We start from the raw sequence: 19,086 nt of genomic DNA, 5'->3' as shown, positions 1-19,086 counted from the left end.
ATGTGCCCCCCTCCCCACCGGGAGGGGGCACAAAGAGGGTGTAGCCACCCTCAAGGACAGTAGCCATTGGCTACTGTCCTCCCAGACCTAAACACACCCCTAAATCGAGTATTTAGGGCCCCCCAGAACCTAGGACACTAGATTCCTGCAACCTTAACAAGAAGGACTGCTGACCTGAAGCCCTGTAGTGAAGACGGAGACAACAACTGCTTTGGCCCCAGCCCTACCGGCCTGTCTCTAACCTTTGAAGAAAACTGCAACAGCGACGCATCCAACAGGGACCAGCGACCTCTGAAGCCTCAGATGACTGCCCTGCAACCAAGGACCAAGAAACTCCCGTGAACAGCGGCCCTGTTCAACAATCTGCAACTTTCTTGCAGCAAAGAAACAACTTTGAAGACTTCACGTTTCTCGCCGGAAGCGTGAGACTTTCCACTCTGCACCCAACGCTCCCGGCTTGACCTGCGGAAAACCAACACTACAGGGAGGACTCCCCGGCGACTGCGAGCCCGTGAGTAGCCAGAGACGCCCCTCTGAGCCCCCACAGCGATGCCTGCAGAGGAAATCCAGAGGCTCTCCTGACCGCGACTGCCTGTAACAAGGGACACCACGCCTAGAACCAATACTGCACCCGCAGCCCCCAGGACCTGAAGGAACCGAGCTCCAGTGCAGAAGCGACCCTCTGCCTAGTCCAGGTGGTGGCTACCCCAAGGAGCCCCCCCCCTGTGCCTGTCTGCATCATTGAAGAGACCCCCGGGTCTCCCCATTGCTTTCTATACAAAACCTGACACCTGTTTGCACTCTGCACCCGGCCGCGCCCCTGTGCCGCTGAGGGTGTACTTTCTGTGCCTGCTTGTTGCCCCCCCCCCCCGAATACGTGGGTACTTACCTGCTGGCAGACTGGAACCGGGGCACCCCTGTTCTCCGTTGAAGCCTATGTGTTTTGGGCACCTCTTTGACCTCTGCACCTGACCGGCCCTGAGCTGGTGTGGTAACTTTGGGGTTGCCTTGAACCCCCCAACAGTGGGCTACCTTGGACCCAACTTTGAATCCTGTAAGTGTTTTACTTACCTGTGAACTTAACAATTACTTACCTCCCCCAGGAACTGTTGATTTTTGCAGTGTCCACTTTTAAAATATCTTATTGCCATTTTTGTCAAAACTGTACATGATATTGTGAGTATTCAAAGTCCCTAGAATACCTGAGTGAAATACCTTTCATTTGAACTATTACTTGTAAATCTTGAACCTGTGGTTCTTAAAATAAACTAAGAAAATATATTTTTCTATACAAAAATCTATTTGCCTGGAATTGTCTTTTAGTGTGTGTTCCTCATTTATTGCCTGTGTGTGTACAACAAATGCTTAACACTACCCTCTGTTAAGCCTACTGCTCGACCACACTACCACAAAATAGAGCATTAGAATTATCTCTTTTTGCCACTATCTTATCTCTAAGGGGAACCCTTGGACTCTGTGCACACTATTTCTTACTTTGAAATAGTATATACTGAGCCAACTTCCTACACCATCATATTCCAATTTTTTTTTTTTAAATATATGCTCCTTCGTTTTTGTACTATTTGTACAGTATATCAATGGTTCTTTGAGCCCGAGTCATTGAGGCCTTTACAAATAAAATATCTGAGAGTTAAGCAGTCATTCATTTAGATAAACAAAGACCATTTTTGCAGAGCTCCTGTGCTAGTAAACTGATTTGCCTACTGTCTCCTTTTTTTCATTGACATCAAAACAATTATGTATATTTAATTTGTAAAATAGCATTCCAGTGAACCTGTTCGGTAGGTCTCGTCTAGTTATTTTGAAGGATTTGACGCTGGTAAGCAAAGATGTGCCATTTGAGTCCCCGTATCTGCTTCCTGCATTTTATTTCTGTCAGCATGATGATTTTTTTTGTTTCATGAAGATTAGTGCAATTAATTAATAATAAAGGACCACTTGCCTTCAACGTCATAAAAACAAATATGTTTACATGTGATGCAGTGCAGCTTGTTCTTCCGTTAGGCGCCTTTGCAGCTGCCAGACTAAAGGACGCCTAGTTGAAAAAAAGTTTAGTTATATGCAGGGCCACTGGAATTATGTGGCTGATAGGACCAAAATATGTGGCAGGGTTGACCAATTAATTTTGCAAAAAAAGGCCAATTATGCATTTACAATGCAATAGCTCCAACTCAAATAAATGCAAGATCTATTGTATTGCAAATGCTTGTTTCTTTTGTCTCTCCCCGTCGCACTCCATGGAGGCAATGGTGCCTTGAAGTTTCACATAGCCCAAACTAGATCAGAGGTATTACAGCGCTTTGCATGAGTGTCAGTTGCGTCACACGAATACCGAGTTGGAGTTATTTACATTTTTCTTTCATCTCTCCTCTTCGCACTCCATGGCGGCCATGGAAGTTTGAAGCATGAACTCGATCAGAGGTATTGAAGCACTTTGTATAGGAACCAGTTACATCACATTGTTACTGAATCTGAGTCATTTAAATTTGCAACCCCTTAACTAAATTCTTCCTAGGTTTAGATGTTGAAATATATACAAACTAAAGCTGTTTCAACAAAAAAAACACAGAACTCCACAACGCGGCTTTCCTGGCACAGCGGGAGAGCTGATACTGCAATATTCACTGCGCTCGAGAAACTCAGCCCTTAATGCTTTGCAGGGCATTCCTTTTACAAAATCTTTTGCCTGTACCTCAGCCTCTGTTGGTCCTAGGCAGTGAGACTGCATCCAAACCGTTCAGCACAACACAGTCTTTCTGTCTAGGTCATCTCTGGGTCCCACACTGGGTAGTTGGGGACCCAAAAATAATGACCCCTCCCGCCATTCAGTGTCTTCTTAAGCTCCCTCGTGGGTGGAACTTTTGTTTTACAGCTGGGTGTAGTTTGTGTTTTAAAGACCTTGTTTGTAATAATATTCTAGTAGGCCTGAAAATGTGTACTGCCCTATACCCTCTAAGGGCTACATGTATCGTTACACTGCATTACTTTCTGCCATTCTGTTATCATGTGTTTATTCCCTCTAGGGACTGACTGTATGGTTACATGACCATGTTTCTTCCAAATGCTATTTTTGTTGTGGTGCCCTCTAGAGGCTGTTTTGGGCATTACGGTCTAATGTCAAAAGTTTGTTTCTGATAAAGGTTTTTATTGGATTTACATGATTGTATATTTTTTATTAATCTCTCCTTATTGTTGCAGTTATGGCCATGATTCAGGCCATCAGAACATCCTTATTACACTATGACTGTTTGGCCACTCTTGATATGTTTCGCTGACCCTTCTATTTTATATCTCTCATTACTCCTCAGTGGCTCGCTTGTCTTTTTTTTTTTTCTTTCAGGGGGGTAGGATTGTGTTAGCCAGTCAGCAACTCTGATGGTGGTGTGGTGAAAGTGGTATTCTATTGGAATTAGCATGGCAGATTTAAATTAGGATGCTAAATGACAACATTTTAATTGTTTGCTGCAGATAGAGGAAGAAGGTAAATGGAAGTGCTTTAGTTATCTCATAAATCTGTTTATTGTATTTTACTTTGTCATGACAACTAAACACAAATTACTTGTTTGCGGAGAAGTAATATTATGTAATTACAATGCCCTTAAATTGCCAATCAGAGTGAAACAAACAAGAAAAAGATTCAGGCTACGTGACAAACCGCTACTTAGTCTCTAGCTGCTCCATTAGTCCTTGTATAGACTGAGTTCCATCAGAGTATTATGGTCAAGAGAGCCACTTTGATACAAATGAGTGCTTACACGTATGTCCTCAAATAGGGGGCATCAGTGATAAAGTATTGAACAAAGGCGTTACATAACAAGACAGATCGTTGTACGATGTTATCTCCATTCACACTGCAGCATAAGTGTGGTTGGCTGGCAGACTAATGTTGTAAATAGGTAACAAACAAACAATACCAAATGCTGGGTACTACACATATGTGCGATAAACTGCCATGTGAGCACTTCCTGAACGGGTTGGGCGCTAATCTACCTCAATCCGGTGTGTTGGCGAAGGGGGAGAGTCTATCCATCAATTCCTGTCTACCTCACCCCACCGAACTCCTGCATCTCATCATATCCCACCAATGAGCGCACACAGCGTCCCGGCCCAGCACACCACATACCGAGCGAACTATCATCCATGCTCGACCAAACTCTCCGCCTCCGGAGACCCACTCATGCTCCGCAGTCACAACATTAACTCCTCCCAACTAGCTGATAATGGAAAATGACGCAGCCCCAACACCTCTTCCCTCCTCAGCGCCGCTCCCTCGGCCCAGCCCACACCTCAAAGGAGCATCTCCAAGCCTGCATCGGTGGGGGGTCCGATGATTTCCACCTATGGGTCACCAACCTCTTTGCTGTAATTAGCCCCAGATCCATGAAACGTACCGCAGCCTTATGCTCCTTTCTTCTGGGAAACAATCCCAGCATGCACGCCTCCCAAGTGAAAGGAACCCACGAGCCCTACACTCCGACAGACAGGTAACCACTGCCTTCCAGTAGGAGCACAAAGAAGGGCAAGACCACAACATGTGTAGCAAATCCGCACCCACCGCACAACAGCGGGGACAAGCTGCATCCTGGCAAGCAAAATATTTATTCATTCGAGCCGGGGTGAGATAGGCTCTGTGGACAATGTAGAACTGAATTAAACGAAATCTGGAGTTACGGGGTATATCACAGTGACTAGAAAGGGCTGATCTCCACTGTGTTTCCAAGATTGAACTGCCCGTATCCTCCTCCCAGGCCATGCGCAGCGTATCACTCTCCAGGACAGTGTGTGCTTGCAATGCATCTGCAAACCAGCTAATCAAGCACCTACCCTGACCCATCACATGTAAGTATTGAATCAGCAAGTGGGCGGGGGGAGCCGTCGACACATCTCCTCATTTGCTTCTCAGGGCTCCCAGCAGAGAGTTGTAGAGGAGGAACTGCTCAGGCGGCAGCCCCAGCTCCTGAAGCCGAGTGAACAAAAGCAGTTGGTCATCTTCATAGAGATCGCCCACTGTGCACAGTTCCACTTCATGCCACGCGCGTAGCTCCGAGCTACCTGCAACCTGCGAGAGGCCGAGAGGACTCTTCTTCGCGAGCTGAACCTTCCGGAGGGCTCACCCAGCTCTAGTTTGGGTGGAGAGGCGGGTGGGGCACCTGAGCCAACACCCCCACCCCCTGTCAAAGGTGAGCATGTTATCACTGCTGCACAGAGCATGAGTCTCCTTTCCTCTAGAGTTCTCTTTCACGTCCAATATCAGTCAGCCTTCCCAAATGCATTATAAACTTTGTTTCGTTGTCATAGCACCCTAAAGTGGTTGGTTAGAATTTTCACAACTCTTAGAGCCGTTGTCCTACCAAACCGGTGCAGATGATCTGCTAGGTACCTTGTTGAATGCATAACCGCTGGAAGTAGTTGTGCGGGAGCTGCTGAAGCACTCCGAGTTCAGAAGGTGAATGAGCAATAATGAACCCTTTACATTTTGTTCTATCTTGTACAGAGGTTAAATGTCATACTGCCTTCTGACAAATTGCTGACGATTCTTTCAGCATGGAGGTTGATGTATATTTTTATTTCTCTGACTACTAAGTGAGCTTATTTTGAATTGTGAGCTATATGGCAACCTCACTGGGAAACAGAGAATTTGAGAGGAAGCGCTGTAGGATGTAATGTTAACAACTAAACTTAAATACTGTAAATTAATTGTACAAATTATTAAACTTATATCAGTAGCTAGGAAAGTGCAAATGAAGCACTATTTTGTAATCCTGAAATGTGATGGAAACAAAAACATTACTCATTAGGATCAAAAGATAGTATCCATGCTACTATCTCAAACCTACCTAGGGCTAACTTTAAATTCTTTAACACACTTGTGTTTCAGAATGCTTTAATCACACCTTTGTTTTCTAGTATACAAACAATGTTTTATGTAAATCGCATTAACACTTACGGGTCCTGGTTGCACCATAGAAGTATGTAAAATAAATTAAAGTAGCTTAAGTACAAAATCAACCCACGGGCAATTTAACATCTAAACATTGGCTAAAAGGTGTTCAAAGAAGAAAGAAAGCTGAATCAGAAGGAAAGGCCCACCACCCTGCCAGTGCAGTGTTTATCGGGTGATTGGTGAGACGGGAGTTTATCCTTCTCGGTGTGAGAGTGCTTTTTATGTTGAATGATTTAGTGAAAAACATATTCAGTATGTAGTTGCTTGGAAAATATACACACTTTTATAAATATCAAAAATTACCTCTTTTATAGCTTGGAGTAAGCATTCCACGTCACTCATCTTCAGAACGTATACACTTAAGATAGTTGTGTAGGTTCTTTATCCAAATGTTCCACATAGTGGACATGATTCTATGTTTGGGAGAAGTCATGCTAATCACAGTGTGATCACTGCCCTGTAAGATCGTGGCTGAACTAAAACTAAGATTTAGTTGTCAGGCTATTCATGTTTCTTAAAGGGTGGGGGTAGTATCGGAGGATGATTCCAAAGTTTTTTCGAGAAATAATTGTGTTAAATATACTCTGAAGGTCTTTAGTGTCTGTTCACAGGGACAATCTTGTTCCAGGTTATGTGTGCTGAACTCGAGACTGCTTGTTTTTTAACTTCATAATTTGTAGTGTAATGTTCACTTTGCTTCTTGATTCCCTTTGTCTATCCAGAATGTTAACTTTTTGTGCAAAGGATTCCTAAGTATTATGGTATATCAATTTAGTAGTTATGCAGGCTGTTACCAAAATCCGGCACCTGTCTATAAAGAGCAAGTTTAAGTACTCTAGGATCGGAGATATGTGATTGTATTTTTTGGTGTTAGGGAATAGTCAAGTTGCTGGGTTTAATGCTACATAGAAAGAGTTAAACTAATCATACAAAGAGCAACGAATACATGCATTATCCTAGTCAGTCCCTATTAAGAGAGAGAGGAGAGGCGCTGAACATCTGACTTTGTGACATATGTTTAACATTTAATGCTTGAAGCCAGTTTCTGTCTCCCTTCAGTAGAAGGGATCGACAGTAGGATGGATGTAATGCCCAGCTGTCTGCAGTGGCCAAGCAATAAGATGCTGCTTAGGAATAGATTTCCAGGGAAGGACTTGAGCCTAGAGTGTGCCATTCACTTTTGGACAATGACAGTGTGTCCTGGAGGATAGCAGCAGCCTAGGCTTCTGTCCATGGTCCTGACAAAGGGTCGCTGCACCACATCTAAAAACCGGGATGCAGAGAGGATGTTAGGGAGAGCCATAAAATACTGCAAAATCTCCCCTCTTCCAAGCTAAAAAATAAAATTAAATGATGGTATTGTACTGCAGTGAAAACTACACCCCTCTCAGTTTGCTTTCATGCACAAGTAGATGCTGCAGCTCCATCAAGAGAAAGATAGGCAGGAATTGTGCCTCAGTTGGCTTGACATTTTCACTTGTGGGTCTTTAAGAGACGAAAAAAAGGTTTTGTAAAAGAGATGTAAATCCCCCTGAGTCCTTATTGTTGGAAAAGGAGGTCATCGAATCAACTCAGAAATATATACTTCCATTGTTTCCCTTTTTTAGGTTGAGCATAGCTGCGCACAAGCACTGCGCTTCTCGACATGTTGTAATCTATTCTGTGGGCTTTAAGCACGCCCATAACTTTTATTTGTTCCTGGGCCTACCTTTCAAAATTCCATAGATTTTTCTAGGTAAATGCTTTACGTTTGTCCCGCCTTGAGGCCGCTTTGTTACGCCTTGCATACTGACCCTGTTACATGGATTATCGCATGGTCTCCCATATGCATTTGTGTGTGCGTACTACTTTTTAGGTCGAGCTTAGCTCCGCGCAAGCACTGCTTTTCCGGCTTGTTGTAGTCTATTTGTGGTTTTTAGCCACACCCTTCACTTTCACTCGTTCATGGGCTTGCCTTTAAAAAATCCCTTGATATCGTTGGTAAATGCTCTGCGTTTGTCCGGCTTTAATGCGGTTTTGTACCGCCTTGTAGACTGCCCCTGTTCCATGGATGATTACACGATCGGCCATAAAGTTTACTTTTTGCGTACTCCTTTTTTAGTTAAATTAAATAAAATAATACATTGTTGATATAATTAAGATTTTGAGATGTTATATATTGTTAGAGATTTAAATCATGGTATCCATTTAGCCCAAGACCGAACATTTAGGTGTTCAATCTTCATGTCTTAATGTGTGTGTATATATATATATATTGTTGAAGACATACATAATCATTTGTATTGATATATACTGTATTGTTGTTTTTGAGGAATATCCTTTTAGTAGTATTTAATAGTAGCTCATAACTTTGGTTTACTTTATAGTTCATATTTCCCTGGTTGAGCTACTGTAACCAGGTCAGGGAACCCCATTGGTCTTTTACTTGAGTGTCAGTGAGGCCAGTCGTGACTGAGTCGCACTGGTGCAATAGGGAAGCTGCTCTCTGCTCGAACGGCACGATAGCAGGAGGCCGCAGTATTCATCTGGCAACCGCTGGGATCGGCTCACTTTCGGCACCATGTTTGCAGGGCTCCCAGTGCAACAGCAGAGTACAGGCGCAGCCATGTGGGAAATAGTGCACATTCAGGCCGCCCAGTGCGGCAAACAGATTGGAACAAAGGTAAGGAGTGGTCTGTCAAGAAGGTACTCTGTGCTAAAAGGCGCCAGAAAATAGAGAGATACTTTTTTTTTCTCTAGTGTATGTTGGGCTTGGTGCCCTCCCCTGACTCTTTTTTTGGCGAAAGGCTCCTTTCCAGGGTTGTGGTCATCTCATGTCTTACTACCTGAACTTTCCCGCTAACTGTTTACCACCAGGATACAGCTCTGTGCCCAAGCCCTCGGACTCTTCCCTGATGGCAGCCAATTGGAAGCCTTCTCTAAGCATGTAGTCCCTGGGACCCATGACTGCACCATGTTCGCTGCAGCTTCGAGGCTCTAACTTCTAGTTTGTTTTCATTGGTTTCCCGTAGGGGACTCCGGTGCCTTACGAAGACCAGAAAGCCATAGACCTATAGAACAGTATTTGTTTTTCTATGTGAACATACTATTGTGATCTTTTACTGGGAAGGCACATGAATGGTTGTATGTGTAGAGTTGTATGATTTACATATGATTTACAGAATATTTTTTTAGCTGATTAAAAGATGCAGGATGCTGTGGATTCTCATTCATTTATTAAGTATGAAAGCAACATTTTGTGAATTATTTGTTCGAAGAATAGCTCTAGGGGCGATACACGGAATGTCCATCTGTAAGGAAATGCCTCCTTGGCATGGTTAGCCCCTGACTTTTTGCCTTTGCTGATGCCAAGTTATGATTTAATAGTGTACTGGTACCCTGCTAACCAGGCCCCAGCACCAGTGTTCTTTCCCTAAACTGTACCTTTGTCTCCACAATTTTCACAACCCTGGCACCCAGGTAAGTCCCTTGTAACTGCTACCCCTGGTACCAAGGGCCATGATGCCAGGGAAGGTCTCTAAGGGCTGCAGCATGTCTTATGCCACCCTAGAGACCCCTCACTCAGCACATACACACTGCTTCAGAGATTGTGTGTGCTGGTGGGGAGAAAATGACTAAGTCGACATGGCACTCCCCTCAGGGTGCCATGCCAACCTCACACTGCCTATGGCATAGGTAAGTCACCCCTCTAGCAGGCCTTACAGCCCTAAGGCAGGGTGCACTATACCACAGGTGAGGGGATATGTGCATGAGCACTATGCCCCTACAGTGTCTAAGCAAAACCTTAGACATTATAAGTGCAGGGTAGCCATAAGAGTATATGGTCTGGGAGTTTGTCAAACACGAACTCCACAGTTCCATAATGGCTACACTGAAAACTGGGAAGTTTGGGTATCAAACTTCTCAGCACAATAAATGCACACTGATGCCAGTGTGCAATTTATTGTAAAATACACCCAGAGGGCATCTTAGAGATGCCCCCTGAAATCATACCCGACTTCCAGTGTAGGCTGACTAGTTTTTACCAGCCTGCCACACACCAGACATGTTGCTGGCCACATGGGTAGAGTGCCTTTGTCACTCTGTGGCCAGGGACAAAGCCTGTACTGGGTGGAGGTGCTTCTCACCTCCCCCTGCAGGAACTGTAACACCTGGTGGTGAGCCTCAAAGGCTCAACCCCTTTGTTACAGTGCCACAGGGCATCCCAGCTAGTGGAGATGCCCACCCCTCCGGCCACTGCCCCCACTTTTGGCAGCAAGGCTGGAGGAGATAATTAGGAAAACAAGGAGGAGTCACCCCCCAGTCAGGACAGCCCCTAAGGTGTCCTGAGCTGAGGTGACCCTTACTTTTAGAAATCCTTCATCTTGTGGATGGAGGATTCCCCCAATAGGATTAGGGATGTGCCCCCCTCCCCACCGGGAGGGGGCACAAAGAGGGTGTAGCCACCCTCAAGGACAGTAGCCATTGGCTACTGTCCTCCCAGACCTAAACACACCCCTAAATCGAGTATTTAGGGCCCCCCAGAACCTAGGACACTAGATTCCTGCAACCTTAACAAGAAGGACTGCTGACCTGAAGCCCTGTAGTGAAGACGGAGACAACAACTGCTTTGGCCCCAGCCCTACCGGCCTGTCTCTAACCTTTGAAGAAAACTGCAACAGCGACGCATCCAACAGGGACCAGCGACCTCTGAAGCCTCAGATGACTGCCCTGCAACCAAGGACCAAGAAACTCCCGTGAACAGCGGCCCTGTTCAACAATCTGCAACTTTCTTGCAGCAAAGAAACAACTTTGAAGACTTCACGTTTCTCGCCGGAAGCGTGAGACTTTCCACTCTGCACCCAACGCTCCCGGCTTGACCTGCGGAAAACCAACACTACAGGGAGGACTCCCCGGCGACTGCGAGCCCGTGAGTAGCCAGAGACGCCCCTCTGAGCCCCCACAGCGATGCCTGCAGAGGAAATCCAGAGGCTCTCCTGACCGCGACTGCCTGTAACAAGGGACACCACGCCTAGAACCAATACTGCACCCGCAGCCCCCAGGACCTGAAGGAACCGAGCTCCAGTGCAGAAGCGACCCTCTGCCTAGTCCAGGTGGTGGCTACCCCAAGGAGCCCCCCCCCTGTGCCTGTCTGCATCATTGAAGAGACCCCCGGGTCTCCCCATTGCTTTCTATACAAAACCTGACACCTGTTTGCACTCTGCACCCGGCCGCGCCCCTGTGCCGCTGAGGGTGTACTTTCTGTGCCTGCTTGTTGCCCCCCCCCCCCCCCCCCCCGAATACGTGGGTACTTACCTGCTGGCAGACTGGAACCGGGGCACCCCTGTTCTCCGTTGAAGCCTATGTGTTTTGGGCACCTCTTTGACCTCTGCACCTGACCGGCCCTGAGCTGGTGTGGTAACTTTGGGGTTGCCTTGAACCCCCCAACAGTGGGCTACCTTGGACCCAACTTTGAATCCTGTAAGTGTTTTACTTACCTGTGAACTTAACAATTACTTACCTCCCCCAGGAACTGTTGATTTTTGCAGTGTCCACTTTTAAAATATCTTATTGCCATTTTTGTCAAAACTGTACATGATATTGTGAGTATTCAAAGTCCCTAGAATACCTGAGTGAAATACCTTTCATTTGAACTATTACTTGTAAATCTTGAACCTGTGGTTCTTAAAATAAACTAAGAAAATATATTTTTCTATACAAAAATCTATTTGCCTGGAATTGTCTTTTAGTGTGTGTTCCTCATTTATTGCCTGTGTGTGTACAACAAATGCTTAACACTACCCTCTGTTAAGCCTACTGCTCGACCACACTACCACAAAATAGAGCATTAGAATTATCTCTTTTTGCCACTATCTTATCTCTAAGGGGAACCCTTGGACTCTGTGCACACTATTTCTTACTTTGAAATAGTATATACTGAGCCAACTTCCTACACCATCATATTCCAAATTTTTTTTTTTTAAATATATGCTCCTTCGTTTTTGTACTATTTGTACAGTATATCAATGGTTCTTTGAGCCCGAGTCATTGAGGCCTTTACAAATAAAATATCTGAGAGTTAAGCAGTCATTCATTTAGATAAACAAAGACCATTTTTGCAGAGCTCCTGTGCTAGTAAACTGATTTGCCTACTGTCTCCTTTTTTTCATTGACATCAAAACAATTATGTATATTTAATTTGTAAAATAGCATTCCAGTGAACCTGTTCGGTAGGTCTCGTCTAGTTATTTTGAAGGATTTGACGCTGGTAAGCAAAGATGTGCCATTTGAGTCCCCGTATCTGCTTCCTGCATTTTATTTCTGTCAGCATGATGATTTTTTTTGTTTCATGAAGATTAGTGCAATTAATTAATAATAAAGGACCACTTGCCTTCAACGTCATAAAAACAAATATGTTTACATGTGATGCAGTGCAGCTTGTTCTTCCGTTAGGCGCCTTTGCAGCTGCCAGACTAAAGGACGCCTAGTTGAAAAAAAGTTTAGTTATATGCAGGGCCACTGGAATTATGTGGCTGATAGGACCAAAATATGTGGCAGGGTTGACCAATTAATTTTGCAAAAAAAGGCCAATTATGCATTTACAATGCAATAGCTCCAACTCAAATAAATGCAAGATCTATTGTATTGCAAATGCTTGTTTCTTTTGTCTCTCCCCGTCGCACTCCATGGAGGCAATGGTGCCTTGAAGTTTCACATAGCCCAAACTAGATCAGAGGTATTACAGCGCTTTGCATGAGTGTCAGTTGCGTCACACGAATACCGAGTTGGAGTTATTTACATTTTTCTTTCATCTCTCCTCTTCGCACTCCATGGCGGCCATGGCAGTTTGAAGCATGAACTCGATCAGAGGTATTGAAGCACTTTGTATAGGAACCAGTTACATCACATTGTTACTGAATCTGAGTCATTTAAATTTGCAACCCCTTAACTAAATTCTTCCTAGGTTTAGATGTTGAAATATATACAAACTAAAGCTGTTTCAACAAAAAAAACACAGAACTCCACAACGCGGCTTTCCTGGCACAGCGGGAGAGCTGATACTGCAATATTCACTGCGCTCGAGAAACTCAGCCCTTAATGCTTTGCAGGGCATTCCTTTTACAAAATCTTTTGCCTGTACCTCAGCCTCTGTTGGTCCTAGGCAGTGAGACTGCATCCAAACCGTTCAGCACAACACAGTCTTTCTGTCTAGGTCATCTCTGGGTCCCACACTGGGTAGTTGGGGACCCAAAAATAATGACCCCTCCCGCCATTCAGTGTCTTCTTAAGCTCCCTCGTGGGTGGAACTTTTGTTTTACAGCTGGGCGTAGTTTGTGTTTTAAAGACCTTGTTTGTAATAATATTCTAGTAGGCCTGAAAATGTGTACTGCCCTATACCCTCTAAGGGCTACATGTATCGTTACACTGCATTACTTTCTGCCATTCTGTTATCATGTGTTTATGCCCTCTAGGGACTGACTGTATGGTTACATGACCATGTTTCTTCCAAATGCTATTTTTGTTGTGGTGCCCTCTAGAGGCTGTTTTGGGCATTACGGTCTAATGTCAAAAGTTTGTTTCTGATAAAGGTTTTTATTGGATTTACATGATTGTATATTTTTTATTAATCTCTCCTTATTGTTGCAGTTATGGCCATGATTCAGGCCATCAGAACATCCTTATTACACTATGACTGTTTGGCCACTCTTGATATGTTTCGCTGACCCTTCTATTTTATATCTCTCATTACTCCTCAGTGGCTCGCTTGTCTTTTTTTTTTTTCTTTCAGGGGGGTAGGATTGTGTTAGCCAGTCAGCAACTCTGATGGTGGTGTGGTGAAAGTGGTATTCTATTGGAATTAGCATGGCAGATTTAAATTAGGATGCTAAATGACAACATTTTAATTGTTTGCTGCAGATAGAGGAAGAAGGTAAATGGAAGTGCTTTAGTTATCTCATAAATCTGTTTATTGTATTTTACTTTGTCATGACAACTAAACACAAATTACTTGTTTGCGGAGAAGTAATATTATGTAATTACAATGCCCTTAAATTGCCAATCAGAGTGAAACAAACAAGAAAAAGATTCAGGCTACGTGACAAACCGCTACTTAGTCTCTAGCTGCTCCATTAGTCCTTGTATAGACTGAGTTCCATCAGAGTATTATGGTCAAGAGAGCCACTTTGATACAAATGAGTGCTTACACGTATGTCCTCAAATAGGGGGCATCAGTGATAAAGTATTGAACAAAGGCGTTACATAACAAGACAGATCGTTGTACTATGTTATCTCCATTCACACTGCAGCATAAGTGTGGTTGGCTGGCAGACTAATGTTGTAAATAGGTAACAAACAAACAATACCAAATGCTGGGTACTACACATATGTGCGATAAACTGCCATGTGAGCACTTCCTGAACGGGTTGGGCGCTAATCTACCTCAATCCGGTGTGTTGGCGAAGGGGGAGAGTCTATCCATCAATTCCTGTCTACCTCACCCCACCGAACTCCTGCATCTCATCATATCCCACCAATGAGCGCACACAGCGTCCCGGCCCAGCACACCACATACCGAGCGAACTATCATCCATGCTCGACCAAACTCTCCGCCTCCGGAGACCCACTCATGCTCCGCAGTCACGACATTAACTCCTCCCAACTAGCTGATAATGGAAAATGACGCAGCCCCAACACCTCTTCCCTCCTCAGCGCCGCTCCCTCGGCCCAGCCCACACCTCAAAGGAGCATCTCCAAGCCTGCATCGGTGGGGGGTCCGATGATTTCCACCTATGGGTCACCAACCTCTTTGCTGTAATTAGCCCCAGATCCATGAAACGTACCGCAGCCTTATGCTCCTTTCTTCTGGGAAACAATCCCAGCATGCACGCCTCCCAAGTGAAAGGAACCCACGAGCCCTACACTCCGACAGACAGGTAACCACTGCCTTCCAGTAGGAGCACAAAGAAGGGCAAGACCACAACATGTGTAGCAAATCCGCACCCACCGCACAACAGCGGGGACAAGCTGCATCCTGGCAAGCAAAATATTTATTCATTCGAGCCGGGGTGAGATAGGCTCTGTGGACAATGTAGAACTGAATTAAACGAAATCTGGAGTTACGGGGTATATCACAGTGACTAGAAAGGGCTGATCTCCACTGTGTTTCCAAGATTGAACTGCCCGTATCCTCCTCCCAGGCCATGCGCAGCGTATCACTCTCCAGGACAGTGTGTGCTTGCAATGCATCTGCAAACCAGCTAATCAAGCACCTACCCTGACCCATCACATGTAAGTATTGAATCAGCAAGTGGGCGGGGGGAGCCGTCGACACATCTCCTCATTTGCTTCTCAGGGCTCCCAGCAGAGAGTTGTAGAGGAGGAACTGCTCAGGCGGCAGCCCCAGCTCCTGAAGCCGAGTGAACAAAAGCAGTTGGTCATCTTCATAGAGATCGCCCACTGTGCACAGTTCCACTTCATGCCACGCGCGTAGCTCCGAGCCCGGCGTAATCCTTGGACCCTGTGGCGTGCCCAGCAACGCTATGGCAGGCGCAAACGGGGCCACCCGCCAGCTAAGGCGAAGGATTCATTGAAAACATCTGTGTGCCACCCTGAGGAACACCTGGCGCAGGGCCGGCACCCGCGTAAGCGGATGAAATAAGTGCAGAATCTGCTGCGGCATCCAGGGGCCGTGCTCAGAGGTCGTATCAGTGAGCTGGATGCCCGCCAGCCACATGGACACCCACTGAAGTTGAGCGGCCAAATAATAGTGCTCTAGGTTAGTGACCGCCAACCCGCCCCTTTCGGGCGGCATATGCCGTTTCCTCAGAGCAACCCTGCAATGGCCTCCATTCCAAATAAAATTCCGCAGCTCTGACTCCAGGTCTCTAAAGAAGCCGGGGGAGATATAATTCGGCAGGTTTGAAAAAAAATACAATAGGCGAGACAGGACCACCATCTTCAAAAGTGTTATTCTACCAGCCACCGATAGCGGCAGCATCCTTCAAAAGGACATCTGGGACCTAATCGAAGTCACCGCTCTTGTGAGGTTGCCATCAATCAGGTCCCCCTCACGATGGTAAACACGGATACCCACGTATCGGATCATACATGGCTGCTACAGAACAGGACTCCCAGCCAATATGAGTCCCGGATCTTTGAGCTCAGGGTCAAAGGGGAAAAGACTCGATTTGGACCAGTTCACCCTGAGGCTGGATATCAACGCAAAGCGCTGTAACAGCGTACCCACCCTCGGGGGAATCTGCGTGATGTCTCGAAAGAACAGGAGGAGGTCGTCAGCATACAACGATACTATGTGCACACCGTCCCCTAGGGTAATACCCCAGTCGGTCCCCTCACCGCGCAGAGTCGCAGCCAGGGGCTCAATGGCGAGAGAGGGCAGCCCTGTCTCGTGCCTCTGCACACATTGATCGTATCCGATATGACGCCTCCTAGTTTTACCCGAACCTGCGGCCGAGTATATAACAGCTTAACTAGCCGGACAAAAGAGGGTCCTGTGCCAAACTGCTGCAACACCCTGAACAGGTAAGGAAACTCCAGGGAGTCAAAAGCCTTCTCCAAATCCAGGACGAGACAGCCCGCTTTCGGACAGTCCCGCCTCGCATACTGCCTGACGCGAAACAGCTGTCTAATATTGTGCGAGGTTTCTCTGGCCGGCACAAACCCGTTCTGGTCAGGTTGGACCAGGTCCGGCACCCTCGGGACAAGACGCACTGCCAACACCTTAGCCAGAATTTTGTAGTTAGTGTTCAGCATCGCCAGGGGCCGGTACGATTCCCATCTCCGCTGGGTCCCTCCTGGGCTTAGGAAGAGACCCCAATAGTGCCTCCCTCTGAGAGGCCGACAAGCAACCCCTCTGCACAGCTTCTTCGTGCATTTGGAGCAACCGGAGCGCCAGCTGGGGCGCAAAAGCCTTATAAAAGTCAACCGGTAAACCATCCGGACCTGGGGTTCTTCCGGACGCCAGCTCACCAATATTGGACTTTATTTCCTCAAGGTCAAGAGGCACCTCGAGTGCTTCCATTTGCTCCTCCTCCAAACATGGATGCTCTACATCTGCGAGGAAGTTGTTACAAAGACTCTCCGCAGGAGGCGTACCCGAAGCATACAGTGCCCCATAGTGCCTCGTGAACTCAGCATGCATTTCCTGGGGCGTATGCACCATCGCCTCCGCCCGTGAACGAATCTCCACAATTGGTCCCCTGTTGCAGTCACGTCGAATCAGCCAAGCCAGCAGCTTGCCTGCTTTATCGGCAGAGGCATGTGTTCTCGCAGAGTGCGCGGCATAATTCATACAGCGCAGGCGCTCAAGTAACGACCGGTGTTCAGTACGAGCCGCAGACAACTTCCGGGCTTCCGTCAAACTACCAGCTGCCTCGCCCACTCGGCGCAACACAGTATGCTCCACTCTGGTCAGGTAGCGTTCAACGGAGCGGCGCAGGCTACACGGGGACCTGAAGCAATGCCCATGGATAAAAACTTTAAACGCATCCCATTCCAACAATCCGATGAGGCAGTGCCCTCATTGTGCTCAAAGTACTCCGGGATCGCAGCGCCCAGCAACGCTCTAAAGGCAGCATCTTCCAATAATTCCGGTCTCAAACTCCAGGTGGGAACAGCCGGAGGATAGGAGTCCCAACGCAGGCTCACTAGCAACAGATCGTGGTCTGAATGCGTACGCCCACAATCACTGGGGCCAGATTCTGAGTGCAGAACATCCTGTCTAAACGCACATGCAGGGAGTGCGGAGCAGAGTAAAATGAGTAGACCCTATCCCCGGCATGTCGCTGTCGCCAAATATCAACCAACTGCGAATGCTGGGCCCAAGACACGAGGCCGCGCGCAGCTGTCACAACAGGAGACGTGGGCAACGGAGGGAAGGAGCGATCAAAGTCAACATCAAGCACACTATTAAAGTTCCCCCCCTCCCCCCCCAATAACCATGGGAACTCACTCCAACCCGCCAATTGCTGGGATAATCCGCACAGGAAAGACGTCTGGTCTACATTCGGAGCGTAGATGGAGCCCAGTACCACAGCATGGCCCGCCAGTCTGCTGCGAATCAGAACAAATCTGCCCTGTGGGTCCGTGATCTGCTCTTCTACCGCAAAAGGAACTCCCGCTCTGATCCAGATCAGAGCGCCCCTAGCATACGCTGCATGACCTGTTGCATAGAGCTGCCCTCTACAGCGTTGTTGCAATCGAGGGATCTCTGAACCCATCACGTGTGTCTCCTGCAGAAACGCCAACTGGATTGAGTGCCTTCTAAGATAGGAGTATATAGCATATATGAGCTTTGGGGTGTGTATGCCCCTCACATTCCAGGTGATCGCAGTGTACGAAGAAATATCACAATAGCCAACTACCCCCACCCTTAGACACCCCGCCTCACTGCTTAGCGCTGTATCCGTATTAACAGTAGCCCAACCTCCGATCGAGTGCTCTATGTATGTCTCCCAGTATAACCAAAACAGAACCAATACCATCAGGGCAGATAGACAACAGGTCACCGCCCAAACCAAACAACGCGAACAGCAGCGTGCAACAACACAACCACTCATTATGTGTCTCCACTAGTAGGAGTATAGGGTAGGCCAGTCTTGCAGAGAGACGATCCCTATATGAACCGTGCTATCTGGCTATAGTAGATAATAGGGAGGGGGACAGAGAAGGAAGATCAGAAGGAGATAGACCACTTACGTCAACCATAATAGTGAGCAGGGGAGGAAGACAATCACAGACCCAGCAACCACTCGCACACGGCCCGGGGCAAAGGGTCCACATTCAACAACCAGACCCTCCATCTAATCACAACATCAGACACGCTGAGTGGATTCAAGCACATCTAACAGGCCAGGTGCAATCCCAGCAGTGTGTATGTTTCCAACACATTTCAGGCAGCTTTAAAAAAAGTTAATCTGCCGTGGCTGGTGTTACAGATGGGCCCACAACAAAGCCCAACTCGGAAGATCGATCAGGCGTGATGGGTCGATCAGTGGGCGGATGCGAAATTTCAGTTTCCGATTCTGACACCAGTGGGCAGGCACTGATCGCCGCAGCCGAGTGAATCGCCTCTCTCCTCTCCTGTATGAGCTGCTCCAATCTGGTGCATGTGTCCCAGGTCC

At 46.7% G+C, this 19,086-nt stretch overlaps 1 protein-coding gene across 1 annotated transcript in view; it reads left to right on the top strand.

The window, feature by feature from the left end:
- TAF5 (TATA-box binding protein associated factor 5) overlaps nucleotides 1–19,086 on the top strand; it is a 173,172-nt gene that overhangs the window by 5,624 nt on the left and 148,462 nt on the right. Inside the window, exon 3 of the mRNA XM_069242226.1 lies at nucleotides 5,063–5,201. Within this exon, the coding sequence (XP_069098327.1) occupies nucleotides 5,063–5,201 (139 nt within the window). The remainder of the gene's footprint in view (nucleotides 1–5,062; nucleotides 5,202–19,086) is intronic.

This window comes from Pleurodeles waltl, chromosome 6 (genome assembly GCF_031143425.1).
Source record: "Pleurodeles waltl isolate 20211129_DDA chromosome 6, aPleWal1.hap1.20221129, whole genome shotgun sequence".
Classification (NCBI taxonomy): Eukaryota; Metazoa; Chordata; class Amphibia; order Caudata; family Salamandridae; genus Pleurodeles; species Pleurodeles waltl.
The sequence above is the reverse complement of the archived record's forward strand: the minus strand, read 5'-3'. Positions and strand labels throughout refer to the sequence as shown.